At 36.8% G+C, this 14,900-nt stretch overlaps 1 protein-coding gene across 50 annotated transcripts in view; it reads right to left on the bottom strand.

Annotated features, from left to right (window-relative positions):
• RIMS2 (regulating synaptic membrane exocytosis 2) overlaps window positions 1-14,900 on the bottom strand; it is a 737,322-nt gene that overhangs the window by 146,745 nt on the left and 575,677 nt on the right. For 39 of the 50 annotated variants that reach the window (XM_075125014.1, XM_075124984.1, XM_075124982.1 and 36 more), the window contains one exon: window positions 2,812-2,844. The exons of 9 other annotated variants lie outside the window; for them this stretch is intronic. In XM_075125014.1, coding sequence (XP_074981115.1) covers window positions 2,812-2,844 — 33 coding nt within the window. The remainder of the gene's footprint in view (window positions 1-2,811; window positions 2,845-14,900) is intronic. 2 more of the 50 variants (XM_075124986.1, XM_075124980.1) reach the window with 1 other exon arrangement.

The raw sequence follows: 14,900 nt of genomic DNA on the forward strand, positions 1-14,900 counted from the left end.
TCCGACACCTTCTACAGTAAATAGGACACATTGCTACACATTTCTGCCTCACTCACCACATAGCCCTAATTCATTTAGTGAGCTCAGTGCATTCTGTGCACTGAATAATGCTGGGTCCTTTGGAAAAGGTAGTATGTGATCATGTAAATAAAGACTGTATCATAATGCACACACACAATGGGGCAGAATGAAGGTTGCATAACCTCAATTCTGTCTTTTCCTAAGTTTTGAGAGCTTAATTTTGCAACCTTCATAAAAGTATTTAAATGTAGCTTTATTATCAGCAATATACTGCACAGCTGGAGTGATAGATATAGTTAAAACTGGCTAAGAATTTCTACCCTAGATCATTTCCATTCATACTTTTCTGAAAAATAAAATTTTCCAGACCTTGTCTCTGACTTTGATGAATGTTGAGATATGGAGGTGCTAAGTTATTTACTCATGCATTATGGGTGGTATATCCACATCTGAGTATGTGAAAATAGTATAGTTAATTAAGAAGATACCATACAATTACAATATATGCCCATGTACTGTACCTGACTTTGCTCCTGCAAAAATTAATATATTTACCTTGGCATAAATAAGTAATTGAGGAAAACTACAATCATGCATGTTTCACAGAATCATAGGACTGGTAGAGACCTCAAGAGGTCTTCTAGTCCAGTCCTCTGCACTCAAGACAGAACTAAGTATTATCTAAGGTGTTTATCTAACCGGCTTTTAAAATCATCCAATGATTTCACAACCTTTCTCGGAAATTTATTCCAGTGCTTAACTACCCTGACAGTTAGGAATTTTTTCCTATTATCCAACCTAAACATCCCTTGCTGCATTTCAAGCCCATTGCTTAAATGGGCATGTTTGTAGGATTATGACCTCTCTGGGCATATACACTGCAGCAGGCATTGTGGCTCTATTGTACACTTATTTAAAATATTTTCAAAAAATATGAGATGCTGTTTTTGGTTGCACATTCCTAAATGTTTTATTCATTCATTCCTTACACAGACATTATTAACATATTTAAACATTCCCTGGTTTGAACTGTATGCTCAATTAGATATGTTCATATTCGTATTAAAATAAGTTAGCATTATATGTTGCATTACATATAGTGGACCCAACGTGTTATTAAAGAAACAGAAGAGAACATCTTAAATAAATCCAGGTCTCTCTGCTCCCCCCCTTTGACAAGTATAATTTGGGCTTCCCTCTTTCTACTCCGAATGATTGAGTCCTTGGTTCTCCTGCTACCCTCTCTCCCAACTAATGAACTATGGGTTCTTCTATTTCTCCTCACTGGTCCATTAATTCTGTGCACTTCCATCCTCCCCACATTTCTTTGCAGGCTCCTCTATTGCAGTCAGTGTTGCTGACACTTCCAAACTTGATCACAAGTCTCACAATATTTGTTTTGGTTTTTTTTAAGCCCCAACCGCAGTGGTCACCTTATTACATAAAAACATCCAGTTTTAGCCATCATAGCTGCAAAGAAAAACTTGAAAATGTGAACTTTGAACTAGTTCAAAAAACTAGAACGCAACATCTTTTATCTTTAAAGTATCATGATTTTTATTCAGTGTTGTGATTTCAGAGCCTGACTCATGATTTTTGAATCCTCAGAGTTGACAATACTGCTGCTTATACTGGGCTCTCACTTTCCTAGGTCTTCCTCTCCACCTAACTCCTTCTCCGTCCTCACTAAGGAGAGTCACAAGGACTCCAGTCACTCCTTCCCTGCTCCTTTTATAGGATAAGTGGCCATTCAGCTGTTATACATCCTGTAAAAGAACTCTGCTTCCTGTCCTCCATTCCCCTCCTGAAAAATGGGGTGAGTGGTGGGCTGCTCAGTAGTTATCCTCCCTCATCACCTACTACTAAAAACAGCAGCAATGATATGAAGGATGAAATCTCCAGAAGAAATAAGAAGTACACAGCCTTGAGACAAGCACTGAACAACATAGATATTAATCACTACCCAAACAGCTCTCCAATGTTTAGTCATTACATCCTTATATTCTTATCACACCCTTTTTGGTATGGGAGAACAGTGCTTGAACTCTAACAATTTTTCTTCTAAAATCAATCACAGAATCACAGAATATCAGGGTTGGAAGGGACCTCAGGAGATCATCTAGTCCAACCCCTGCTCAAAGCAGGACCAATCCCCATTTTTTGCCACAGATCAACTTAACAGCCCCTCAAGGATTAAACTCACAACCGTGGGTTTATCATCATGGTGCATTCGATTAAGCTAAGATCAGGATCTCAGAGCATCAAATGCAACCCAATGAAAATCTTCAATTTTGAAACTACCTCTTCCCCAAGGAAAAAAAAAAAGAATGCTAAAATATTTGAGTTTCTGTAACTTCTGGAACAGTTTTTGAATGTAGTGATAAACCAGACCTCATCAGTAGGCAATGTCAGTTGACAGGGATCTTAAAAGCTAACATGGAAAGAAAATGGATATGGGGAATAAACAGTGAGTTGGAAAAACTATAATAGGTAGTTTGAAATGAGTAAGATAAGGTATTTTTTTTATGTGTATGGCACCATTTCATTTACTTTAACACTTCATATTTTTTGTGCAGTATATAGTTTATATGCACTGGTAAAAATAATTATCTATACACAAATGATAAACATCTAAAATTAATTTTTTACAATCATAAAGTGTTTAAGTTTAAGAGGGGAAAGTATGTGAGATGGGGTATGATAAAATGTACAGGACAAGCAAGATGATAAAATCCACAGGACAAGTAAAATGAAAAAATAACAGAGAGATAAGCACTATAAGAGACAGACCTGAGTTTCTTCTCCTTGATGATTCCGCTTCTTCTGTGATCACATCATATAATGGACAGACATAGACAAAGGAGATGGGCGTGAGTGGATGTACTCAGAAGGTAAAAACCAACACTGAGGGAAAGGGCTGAAAATTGTTTTAAAGAGAGGCTTGTAGTACAGAGTTAGAAAAGGGGGTAAAATAACACAACAGACACCAAAAGGAAAAAGAAAGCGCTGATTAAACTACTGTTGGAGAAAAAGAACCAGAAAGACAGAGTTAGTGTAAGAGATAAGGAAATAACAAATGTTACAGTTGACCGCAATGCCAGTCCTGGCAGCGAAGCTGAGGAAAGACTTGGTTAGTAAAAGGTAGGCTAATTAGCAGTTACCACTTTGTTCATGACATGGATTATTCAGCTTCTTGAAACAATATCTACTTAAAACCAAGTAACTTTTTTTTTCTTTAAATGAACCTTAAAGATAACAAACCCTGATTTCATTCTTAAATTGCCAACATCCGGAACTGTATTATTAAAGTATTTTAATTATTTCTTTTCCTTTCTTATTTATGCTGAACCAAAGTTCCACATATCCAAAATTACAGATTAATAACTGGAAAAGGACAAAAAAGTCCAATATTTTCCAGAATCCACATAACACATTCTGCAAATGATCTGTGTTATCATAACATTGTGCTACTGCAATATTCTCCAGCCCAAACTGTAGAACAAGACCAGACAATAAAAAACAGAATATATAATTATTTTCTCTTGCATTCAAATGAGTAGATAACATTCTAGTCCCCTCACTTGTAAACCAATTATATATGACTTACAGTACAGGATATTTATACAAGTCAAGTGCATGAAGCAACCGTGTCCTGTACCTTACATTAAAATGTAGCATTCAAAACCATGCACTGCCATTTAAGACATGAGTATATTTTGGGGAGAGTTTCACTCAGTGTACTATATGTCTATATCCAGATACAGGGTGGAGGGAAGTCATCTTCAAAGGAAGTGGAAATTACACAAATGTTGGTGACCTGCCAACATCAGCAACATAAATATATTCTTGTCTTCCAAAACATAAGCAGAGCCAAGTTATGGCCTAGCTTTAACTTGCAATCCATACTGATCCTGAGACTTCCCTCATATATTCAACCCCCAATCAGAATTCATTTGCAGGCACTATCATCCAGAATCCAGAAAAGTTTGGGCAGTTGTTTTGCAATCAGTGTTGTGATTCCAAAAAAAATTATATAAATTAGAACACATCTGCATAAGTCAATACATTGAAAATGATGCTAAAGACAAAACTTAATGTTATCTGTTACCAATTTAATGTTGTCTATTCTAAGAATGACATTTCTAACTTTATTCCATGTTAAACTACAGCTGGCATACTGTAACCTATTGCATACTGACAAATGCCAAGATTCTGCAAATCTTCTGTAATAAATAACTTGTAAAAGACACATCTGATATTTATTTGTGCTAATTGAATAGGAATTTGTTTACAATATGGGTGCTAATCAATGAGCATATATGAAAGCAGTAAAAAGTTAAACAAAAAAATAAAAAAAAGACCAGAGCAGCTGAAAGCTTTGATAAGGACTGTTATGTACCTACACTCTGAAAAGGTAAAATGTTAGGATGAGTACATATCCTTCTAGATAGGCAAGACATATATGTCATAAAGCAAGATATGAACAAGTGAATACGAAAGCTCAGCTTTTCCTAGGTACTGTATATCCTGTATTGGCAATATTTGAACATAATTGCCACAACCATATTAAAAAGTCCAACTTTGTTAAGTTCTTTGAACATGTTTTATGTTGTATTCACATATCCCTGAAACCCACACTATTACCTCAACTAAAAGTATTATTAGAAAGTGTTAAAATGAACATGGAAAAATGTAATCTCTCTCTTTCTCTCGACCTCCTTATATTTTTCATTGGTTATTTTTAATATCCAGCCATTTGCTTATCTTAGAAAAAGACACTTGCAGTTGGCCAAATCTCTCTTTAAGAGGTCGTGAAGGGGAGTTTGGCCTGAGAAAGGAATAAAGCCCCAGTTTTGTGATGGGATCTACCCATGAGGAGTTCCAGCAAACAGGACTCTGTGTGGGCGAAAGAGTCCATGACGGAAGCTCCTTTGCAGGATCAGGTATATGATTTAGGCCCAAATGATCAATATCTAGCTTCAATAATATAAGTAACATGTCACAATATTTACTACCAATTTGCTACCTTGTGCAACACTTGTCATGAAAATTCGAGTGTATTTTATTTAAATTTTAACAATCCAACAATGTCATTATCAATTAAATGAAACAATTTTTAACAGTACAAATGCACTGTTATTCTTCTGCTTCTGTTACCAGACAGAATGTATTAGAAGCCCAATATTAACATGAGCCAGGCAGGAAAATATGAAAAAGTTACTTGTTCACTTGATAGGTTTCAGAGTAGCAGCCGTGTTAGTCTGTATTCGCAAAAAGAAAACGAGTACTAGTGGCACCTTAGAGACTAACCAACTTATTTGAGCATAAGCTTTCATGAGCTACAGCTCACTTCATCGAATGTAGCTCACGAAAGCTTATGCCCAAATAAATTGGTTAGTCTCTAAGGTGCCACTAGTACGCCTTTTCTTTTTGTTTACTTGAGGACATCTGTCAGCTTGTGTCTCAAGAACTCAGAAAATTTTGCCACTGGTAATATTTTACTTTTTGATAATGACTGATTCATAAAAGTTCTGTAGCAGCTAAATTAATAGTGCTATTAGGACTTCCTTCTACTGATGGTTAACTGAAGGGGGTTGGTGTGTTGCCATGTCATAACTTTTAGTGAGTAATTCATGAATATTTATAACAGTCTTCCTTTTGACTAAGAAGCTATGCCATGCATCCCCAAAAGTAGAGTTTTAAAACTCTCTCTCTCTATTTCTTTTAATCTAATGAATTAAATCTTTGTTGATACAATTTATTAGCATCTGAGAGCAAAATTATGGGGTGAAAGGCTGTTAAATTTGCATGGTAGTAATAGGTAGTCGGCTCATTTACGTAGTCATTGCTTTGGTAAGGAACTAGCATTTATTTGGATCTATTGTTCATTCTGATGTGGAACAATGCTAAGTATAAATGCCTATTGCACAGAAATTAGGAAATGTGAGTGTCTTCTACGGCATACATTTATAAAGAAAAGTAATGCCAATTATTGTACCATACACTTGAGTAAAACAGAAGTTAATTGATTATTCTTTTATCTTGTTCTGACACAAAATTCTGTAATGTTTTTCATGACAAATAAAATGTCAATTACTACAGAAACGTGTTTAATTAAAGGTATCAATCTCAGTGCACAAACAACTCTACCTGAAACTTTGCATATTACTGAGGTCAAACTTTGCTTTAACCTGCCACAAGGCAGGATAATTACACTAATCAGATATGCCCATATTAAACACTAATGGTAGTACAGGGCAAAGAAGTAAAGGGCAAACATCTTCCTCTCCTGGCAGATTTTGATTCCAATATTCTTTGCTCCTCACATACACAGATCTTCCATTATATCTTGACGCTCAGCAGCCTCTGTGGATCCTAGCTCTGCAGTGCTTCATTGCTGTCCTCAAAATATAATTAATTGTGTGTAGAAGCACAGTGTCCTGTTCAAAACCCTACAACATGGAGAAAATTCTAGGACAGGGATGATCCAGGATTTTGTATGTCTCATAAATACATTTGACTAGCACACACATAACTGGATGAGGAGAATAGAGGCAAGTGGCACCTCACCTCCAGGACTCAAGAAAGGCAGCTGGTCCCTGAGGCCAGGTGAACGGTGAAAGGGTGGGGATAGTGTAGGTGATCTGGGAGTAGATAAGAGCAGGGAGATAATTATTAGAGGAGGAGTTTGGAGAACAGCAGTCAATTATAATGAAGTGCAAATAAAAATCAGGTTTCAGTATAATCTCCCTGTCAAACAGAGAGAAAACCAAATAATAATGATTTTAGCCCTCCTTATAGGTATACTAAATCTCAGACTCAGACTTCCAGTTCTTTCCCCAAGTATATAAGATCCCTACTACTAAAGGCTAGTTCTTTAAAGTTCAGAATCATCCACCGACAATCATTACAGCAGACTGGACAGTGACTGAGATTTTTTGCACAAAACAATAGTCAAAGGACTGTGATGTAAAAATCCCCACAGAGATCAAAGAATTGGAATACTGTATTTTGTAGTTTGATCTTTCAGAGTAAATATATGACTAGATAAAAAGAGAATAGGAATATGGAGAACCTACAGACACTCCTTTACATAGATAAGGGCAATAGATAGAAAGGAGGTTGGGAAACACATAAAAGAACAACCTTTAGATAATTTGGGTAGCATTGTCTCTGTATTGCATGAAAAATATCCAGTGTGCGTCAAACTTACTGCTTTACAAATCTCAAGAGATATAACTGATCACAGAATATAAGAAATACAAATGAGAAATGCAGATAGATTGCAGTTATGATTTTGTTCCTTTAAACCAAATTCAGATTATATGTTTATATAAAAAAACAGAAAGAATTTTCAAACAGTCTTTTGCCATTACACACTGAAGGGCTTTTTGAAATCCAGTTAATAAAAAGTATATCATTAATCTATGCTGAGAAGATGGTAGATAACTCCCATCAACAGGTCATCTAATTTAAGTTATTAAAACTCTAATTCTGCCTCAGAAAATAAATTTTCCAGGGTATGTTACCACATTGATATACAATCTACTTGCAGTATAGAGTATAGTGGCTATTTTAAATTGAAGTAATTGCTGTCAGAAAGTTGATCTTTCTGGTCTAATCCTACTCCCAAAGATGTCAGTGGTTTCAATTTGGGATAGAATCAGGCCTTCCATAGGCCTATGATAAGAGAGTTCACAAGAATTCTGTCCAAAGTAGCAGTCAGAAATGGAATTAGGAATAACTACACACAAAAAGTAGTATGAAAAAGAATGCTACATCAGACAGTTGGTCTGCCATGCATACAGAGTCCAACAAGCCATATGTGTGGTATGCTGTAAAGTTCCTTCCTGACCTCTGTACAAGTTCCGATTCAACTCAGAAGCCCAAGATTTCATTATAACTGCCACCTATGCAATAGCACTACAGCAGCAATCAGCATACAGACCCCTGATTTAAAAGGAGACACAGAGATGGCAGGACTTTTTCCTATGAGAAGTCCTTATACTCCCTGTCAAGTCTACTAGAGCCTGAATTTGTTTCCATTCATAGAGGCCATGAAAAGTAAACCTTTTCATATGGACTTTTGACAAGGATGTGTATTAAGGGCTGCAGGTGGTTAGATATAGGAGAGGGTCTTATATTGATTTTACTCAACTGTTATTCTAGTCTGAATGATTTGGGCTGGGCAGTTCATTTGCATTTCATATTTGATTTTTGTTGCTGCTCATTTGAAGTACTATAACTTAGAGCTGTGGGTTATTAAGAAATCTAAATAAACATAAAAATCAATAAATTAATGGAGTAATTGTTTTAAGTTTGTTGCCCTGGAGCAGCAAGGAATCACTGAGTGTTTTTTGATAATGGGCAAACAATTGATTTTTTAGTTCATTGGCAATTCTGAAACATTGAAAAAATAAGTGTTGGTGAAAATAACAAGGAAATTTCATGTTGAACTGAACATTTTGCTTGACACAAAACACTTAATTTCTAAGCATTTTTAAAGGATTGATTCACAAACTGACCGGAGTAGTGGGTGGCATTGCTCCTGCCCTTATGAGCTTTAGCCCTCCCCAGGGATGGGGGGAGACCCAGGTTCAATTCCCCCAGTCTGCTTAATGTGGAAAAGGATTTGAACAGGGATCTCCCATCTTGCAGAAAAGTACTCTACATACTGAGCTAGTCTGATGTGGGTTCCTCTCAATCTCTCCTGTGGAAGCTGTTCCACTATTTATAAATAAACAAATAGCCATTGGAACAGGGACATGAAGTCAGGTCTCTCACCTCCCAGGTCAGCTGCCTTAACCAGCAGGCTATAGAGTCATTCTCAGACCCTTTCTTTCTCTGGCCCCCAGTGACTAATTATTTATACAAAGTGGAACAGTTCAACGGGAAAGATTAAGAGAGACCCATATCAGAATATCCCATATCCCAGTGGCTAGGGCACTTTCCTGTAATATGGCAGACCCATAGTCAAAATCCTTCTCCACATCAGACAGACAGGGGGAACTGAACCTGACTCCCACATTCTTGGTGGATGCCCTAATCAATGGGCTGACACTAATCACGGGGCTGCTGCCACCACCTCCTCTGGCTGTTTTGTGAATGGTGCCTCAGTCCTGAAATATATATAGGCCAAAACTATTCAGCATGTCAAATTTGGGAATAGGTTTGGTGTCTGGAAAAATGCATTTTTGGTGAATTTACTATTGGCCAAAAAAAGTCGCCAGCTGTAATTCTGAGTACTTTAGTCGAACCAGCTCTTACCCTTCCCATGTTAAATAATCCTAGTTTTTGAAATCGCTCCAAACATGTAAATCCTGCTATAAATTTTAACAACCTTCACTTTCTTTCATGACCTTTTCAATCTTTGCTGTACCTTCATAGCCTCCTCTATCCATAACTTCTTCTCTCTTTCCCCTGTCATGACCCAATGGGCATGGTGTTAGCAATGAACTCTTTTCTCCTTACAATTTCTGTTTCCTACCTCTTCTCTTTCCCACCCATTTCCTTTGAATCCCAATCCATTGTGTTTTCCTTTATCCTCTCTAAGTGGACATTATCTGCTCCCCACCTTCCTTCCTGTCAAGCTTTAATGGCTGGTGCTCTTTCTTCTTATTACTCTAAGCTGCTATCTTAGTACTAGGTAATTTCAGTTTCAGAATCAGTTACCCTTTTGATTCTCCTGCCTCTTCACTTTCTTTCACTAACCTCCATGTTTAATCACCAATTTTGGATGCGATTTTCCCCCCTAAACACTGTTCTCTCTTTGTTTAAATTTCTTCTGATCACCATTTGCTCTTTCTCAATATTGCTCACTTCCAATCACATCCACCATTTGTATTCTTTGGTCTAGCAAACTTTCTGACTTTTCTGCTGCTCTGTCCTTGTCCCACTCACTGCTACTGATGCCACTGTTTCTACTTTCAAACTCTATGCTCTTCACTCTCCTCTCACAGCAATCTTCCAATTGTTTTAATCCCAAACCTTGACTTTTTCCCATCATTCATTACCTCCACATGTTTCTGAGCTCTCTGCGCCTTTGTACAAAGTCCTGTAACTACACTGACTTCCTCCTCTCTTCTCTCAATTTCAATTTCCTCTATTCTAAACAAATTGATGTAATCCCTCTGATGGACTTCCATGACAGGTATTTCCACTTAGAGTTGTATTCTTACATGGATTCTCTGTGCAGTCTGTTGGGAAATATGTATATCCCCCTCTGGATCAGAGCCTGCTCCCCACACGTGGCTCTGGTACTCCACAGAGGGCTTTCTGTGAGAGCCCAAGAAGGGGAGATGGTGCCACAGAGGCACAGATCTTCTCCTTCTATATGCGAAGAACTTCCACATGGCTGGATCATGGGGATGACTAAGGACATCAGAATTTAGTCAAATAAAAATAATAAACTTTCTTAATTCAAATAATTAAAATTTGGACACTATATTTCAGATAGCTGATAAAATGTTAGGATGAAACCATTGTATTATTTTCTATCTTGTTTTCGCAAATCCAAGCATCCTATTTTCTATTTTAACTGTTGCTACACAATGGACAGATAAACGGAGGTCTCATTTTAAAATCCTTCTGCACGATATTTTCTATACACAATTGGGAAAAACATCCAAACCAGAAGAAACATTTTAAACACAATCACTAAATGTACTGAGGTATCCATGGCTCCTAAGATTTCTGTCCCTCATGATCCTCTAAGTTCAGACATTCAACATATACGAATTTAGACTATTTTTGTGAATGTTCATTATCTTTCTCTTACTCTAGCTAACTTCACTCTAACATTGTGCTACCTCTTCTAAATCATTAAAAATACATTGAACAATATTGCTCCCCAAAAATGACAATTGGGACTCTCAAATTTTAACTTCTTTGTACTCTGAAAGGCAGAAATCCACGTCAATTACTCTCTTTGTCTTCAATTGTTAATTGCTTTTTAATAAATGCTAAGACTTTCCCTCTCACCCGGGGGTTATTCATGTTCCTTAATTGTGGCTTGTAAACTATGAGTGAGTGTGGCAAGGACTGCATTTTTGATTAAATAATGCTATTTCCTTGACAGAGAAAGATGAAGGAAACCAGTCCTGGTTATTGCTGTACTTTACCATATAATAGCAGGTAGAGATACAAGAGAACCCTGATTGCCCACCTTACTAATAAAAACAGGGAGAAACCCAAATATCAGCTTTGTCATCTCATCTGGATACTTTCTGAATCACTTTTATCATATCTGGATTGAGCTTTAACGAGCTAGACCTCATTAAATCCCCATTTTTTTCTGGACACTGTGAAATCTGAAAGACTGCACAATCCATATAATCGTTTCTGTGTCACATGTTACTCATGTCTCTGACATATTACTGGCTTGGTAATCTAAACACTTCAATCTCTCCTCCAGTTGCTTCTCATACACATTGAACAAAAAAGATGAAATGATGTGGACCTGCAGTATCAGCCCAAGAGAGCTGTTGGGATCGGATGTTATCCTTTGGTCTCTTTCACAGAGTACATACCCTCATCACCCTTGCACAACTCTTCATCTATCCTTGCTAGAAAGTAAAATACTATCAACTATACATCATGAGATATAGTATTAAAGGCAACTGACAGATCTAAAGTAAACAACTGGCCACTTAGTTTTTGTCCATTGTCAAGAGATTATTGACAGATGATCATCGATAGATCAGTGCTGTGTCTGTATCATTATTAGTTCTAAAACCAGGGGATCTAGGAAATCTGAGAACCAAGAGCTTCTTCAGCACAACTTCACCAATTACCTTCTCGAAGAATGGAACAGTAGAGACAGGGTGATACTGGCAAGATTACCAGCATCAAGATAGACCAATCCTGGCATCTTGCCCTATCTTATTTCCATCAACATAGGGTATACCTATTCTCTGCCCACATACAATTACCTTTTACCTCACACTCTTGAGAGTAATAAATCAAGCAAAAGTTACTAATTCTCAATGCAGAGGACTATGCCCAGTGTTTAACATTGCTCCCGAACGTGATCTCCACGCATTGTTACAGTAGAGAGCAAGAGACTGAGGCTCTGTCCCTTTCCTTGCACTGCATAAGAAAATAGAAGATTCAAGGTCTCAGAATGTGATTCCTGACACTGAAACTCTAACCCACCTGCCTTCATGCTTCATCCATCATAGCTCAGAGGGAAGCAGTGTTTACAGCAGAAGCCACTATACCAACAGTTAAAGACAAAAGGTGAATACTGTTTTGCATCAGGTTGTTGACACAGTGGTGCACTGACTGTGGAACATTCTCTCACAGAACCATGAAACCATTTAAAATAAGGCACCACACTAGCCTTGAGTTGTTATGGTTCTTAAGGATATATTGCTTACCTATATCAATATTTCTGCCATTCTGCACTTAATTTCTTTCAAAACCCATAGATAAATACTATCTACTCTTTGTGATTTACTGAACAATAGCCACCAAATTACCCCATAACTTAGAGATTTCAATTTATGTTAAAAAAAATGCCATTGATTTACCATTAGGAATACCTTAGGTATACGAATTTCCCCGTCTTCTTCTATGGTAGACACTGATCATTTAATTCCTTTAATTTCTCCGCATCTTTATTATCATCTTCACTTGTCCCCAAATACCCTTGCTAAACTCTAAAGCATTTCTAGTCAAACATGCATCTGGGTTCTAATGCTTTTGTAGGCTTTCTAAAATTATATTTCTTGTGATTCTGAGCTATTTCTTTTTTATTTTCATCTCTTTACCTTTTTACTTCCAATTTGCCCTCACCTGACCGAATTCATGAGTCACTATATATATATATATATATATATATATATATATATATATAAAATTCAACTGGGATTTATAGTTTTAAAAAGATGCTTTATAAACTACAACAATACCATGTTCCATGTGACCACGTAGGTTATATTGTCAACTGCATCCTGCACAAATTGGTCTAGATTCATTATGCCAGAACTGGCTATGGCAGAGGGTCCTTAGCACTGGAATGTCCATCAGGAGGGGGCTGCAGCAGTGCAAGGTGCCCACAATCTTCCCAGTGCCAACAGTCCTGCAGATAGTCCAATGCAGCCTCAAAAGCGGATGGCCTGGCCAGGGACTGTGCTGAATTAGTGGCTCCCTGTCGCAGCCTGTGCAGCCTCGGTTCCTAAAGTGTTCTTGGTAAAAATTAAAGCCACTCCTACCTAGAGGCTGAATCTCATCTTGGAAAGTTTCAGGAAATCTGTGTCCCTTCTGCAGTACAGGGGATTTTGGCAAGATTACCCCAATCTATGTATATATGGCGGGGTTGGTGATTCTCTAATGGCATACAGCCTCTACAGGGGCTTCTACACCACCTCACCTCTCAGCTGTAGTGCACAGAGGGTGGGCCGAAAAAGGGGGATAGTTACAGTGCTCCTATGCTGCCCCTGTGCCAGTACTGGTCTGTAGCTGTGGTCCATTGTAGCCATTAGCAGTAATGTAAATTAGAACACACTTTAGGCTATTTTACCTTGTACAATATTTTGTATAATAATTAATTTAAATCAGGTTTTAAAGATTCTGTAATATCATGGTGATATGTGTAGAATCAGATCCTAAATAGATTAGATAGAATAGGTAAGATAAAATAGATAGCCACTCCTTGGGAAATAATACATAGGGGATGTTATCCAGATTAATTTAGTGAGTATTGTTTAATCTCTTCATACAAAACAATATTATTCAGGTTAATTCTATTAGCCCATTATATAAAAATCTATGAAAAATAATGCAAGTGTTTAAGTTTAGGTCATTACAAAATTAGGCCCTTTTCATCAATGATACTTTCAGAATCTGATACTTACATCTTGGCTATAACAAAGACCTGGCTGAGATCAGGTAAAGAGTTTGTGTTACTTAATGCTTATGGTTAACTAGTTGGTTATGTTCCAACTAGTTATATTTTCTTTCATTATCCTAGAAATAAGGCCACTTCAGTTGTACAGCACAGTTTGCTCTACATCATTTCCATCTCCATTACTGTATTTTATCATCTTTGGTAAAGTTTGTTTAGATTTCTGCCTGATTTTCTGCCAAAATCTCTATTTCTCAAATGTTATGTGCTATACAAGGTGCAGATCATCCTTATTGTTATTTATTTCAATTACCTGAAATAGTTATCTATTTTTTCAAACATTTTTATATACACATGCAGATATATTCTGTGAACAACATGCAGATGTTATCATTTTAAAATTTAATTCAAAATATTTCTACTTAAAACACATTAGAGATCATTCTTGTCCTGGTTATTTCTGTAGGGTTTATCTTATTTTCTGATTACTTTTTGCTACTATATCAAATCTTTTATTTTAAAAAAGTTTCTAGCATTTATTTATTTGTGCAGAAAACAATCAGACTGTGAACTAAGTGTAAACTGATGCAGTGCAGTGTTATTGAGTCTACAAAAAGATAACTTGAAAAAATATCTTTCAGAGAACTGTGAACTGTCTCATTCATCAGAATAAATTGTTGATTCTGATATCTAGTTTTTGGCAATGTAGTAATTTTTCAGTGCTGATCAAAAAAAAACCATTCTGCTCATGTGCTTATCCAAAATTTCTGGATGCAGAAATGGGTGTTGAATGGGAGATCAGGGAAAGTTATTACTGTTAACTATTAAGATGGGGAATTAACAATTCAAGGCTCCCCAAAAATTCAAGTGAAGTCTTCTCTGACCCACAAGGGGAAGGAGAGAAAAAGTATCTCTTCCCAAGTACAAAAAGCCTCAATCATTTCCTGGATTCAAAAACCCAAACTGCATCCCACAATTCTTAATGTATGTCCCTTAATGAAACTACTCTATATACAGCTGCAAAATCCTCCTG

Source organism: Caretta caretta, chromosome 2, assembly GCF_965140235.1.
Source record: "Caretta caretta isolate rCarCar2 chromosome 2, rCarCar1.hap1, whole genome shotgun sequence".
Lineage (NCBI taxonomy): Eukaryota > Metazoa > Chordata > Testudines > Cheloniidae > Caretta > Caretta caretta.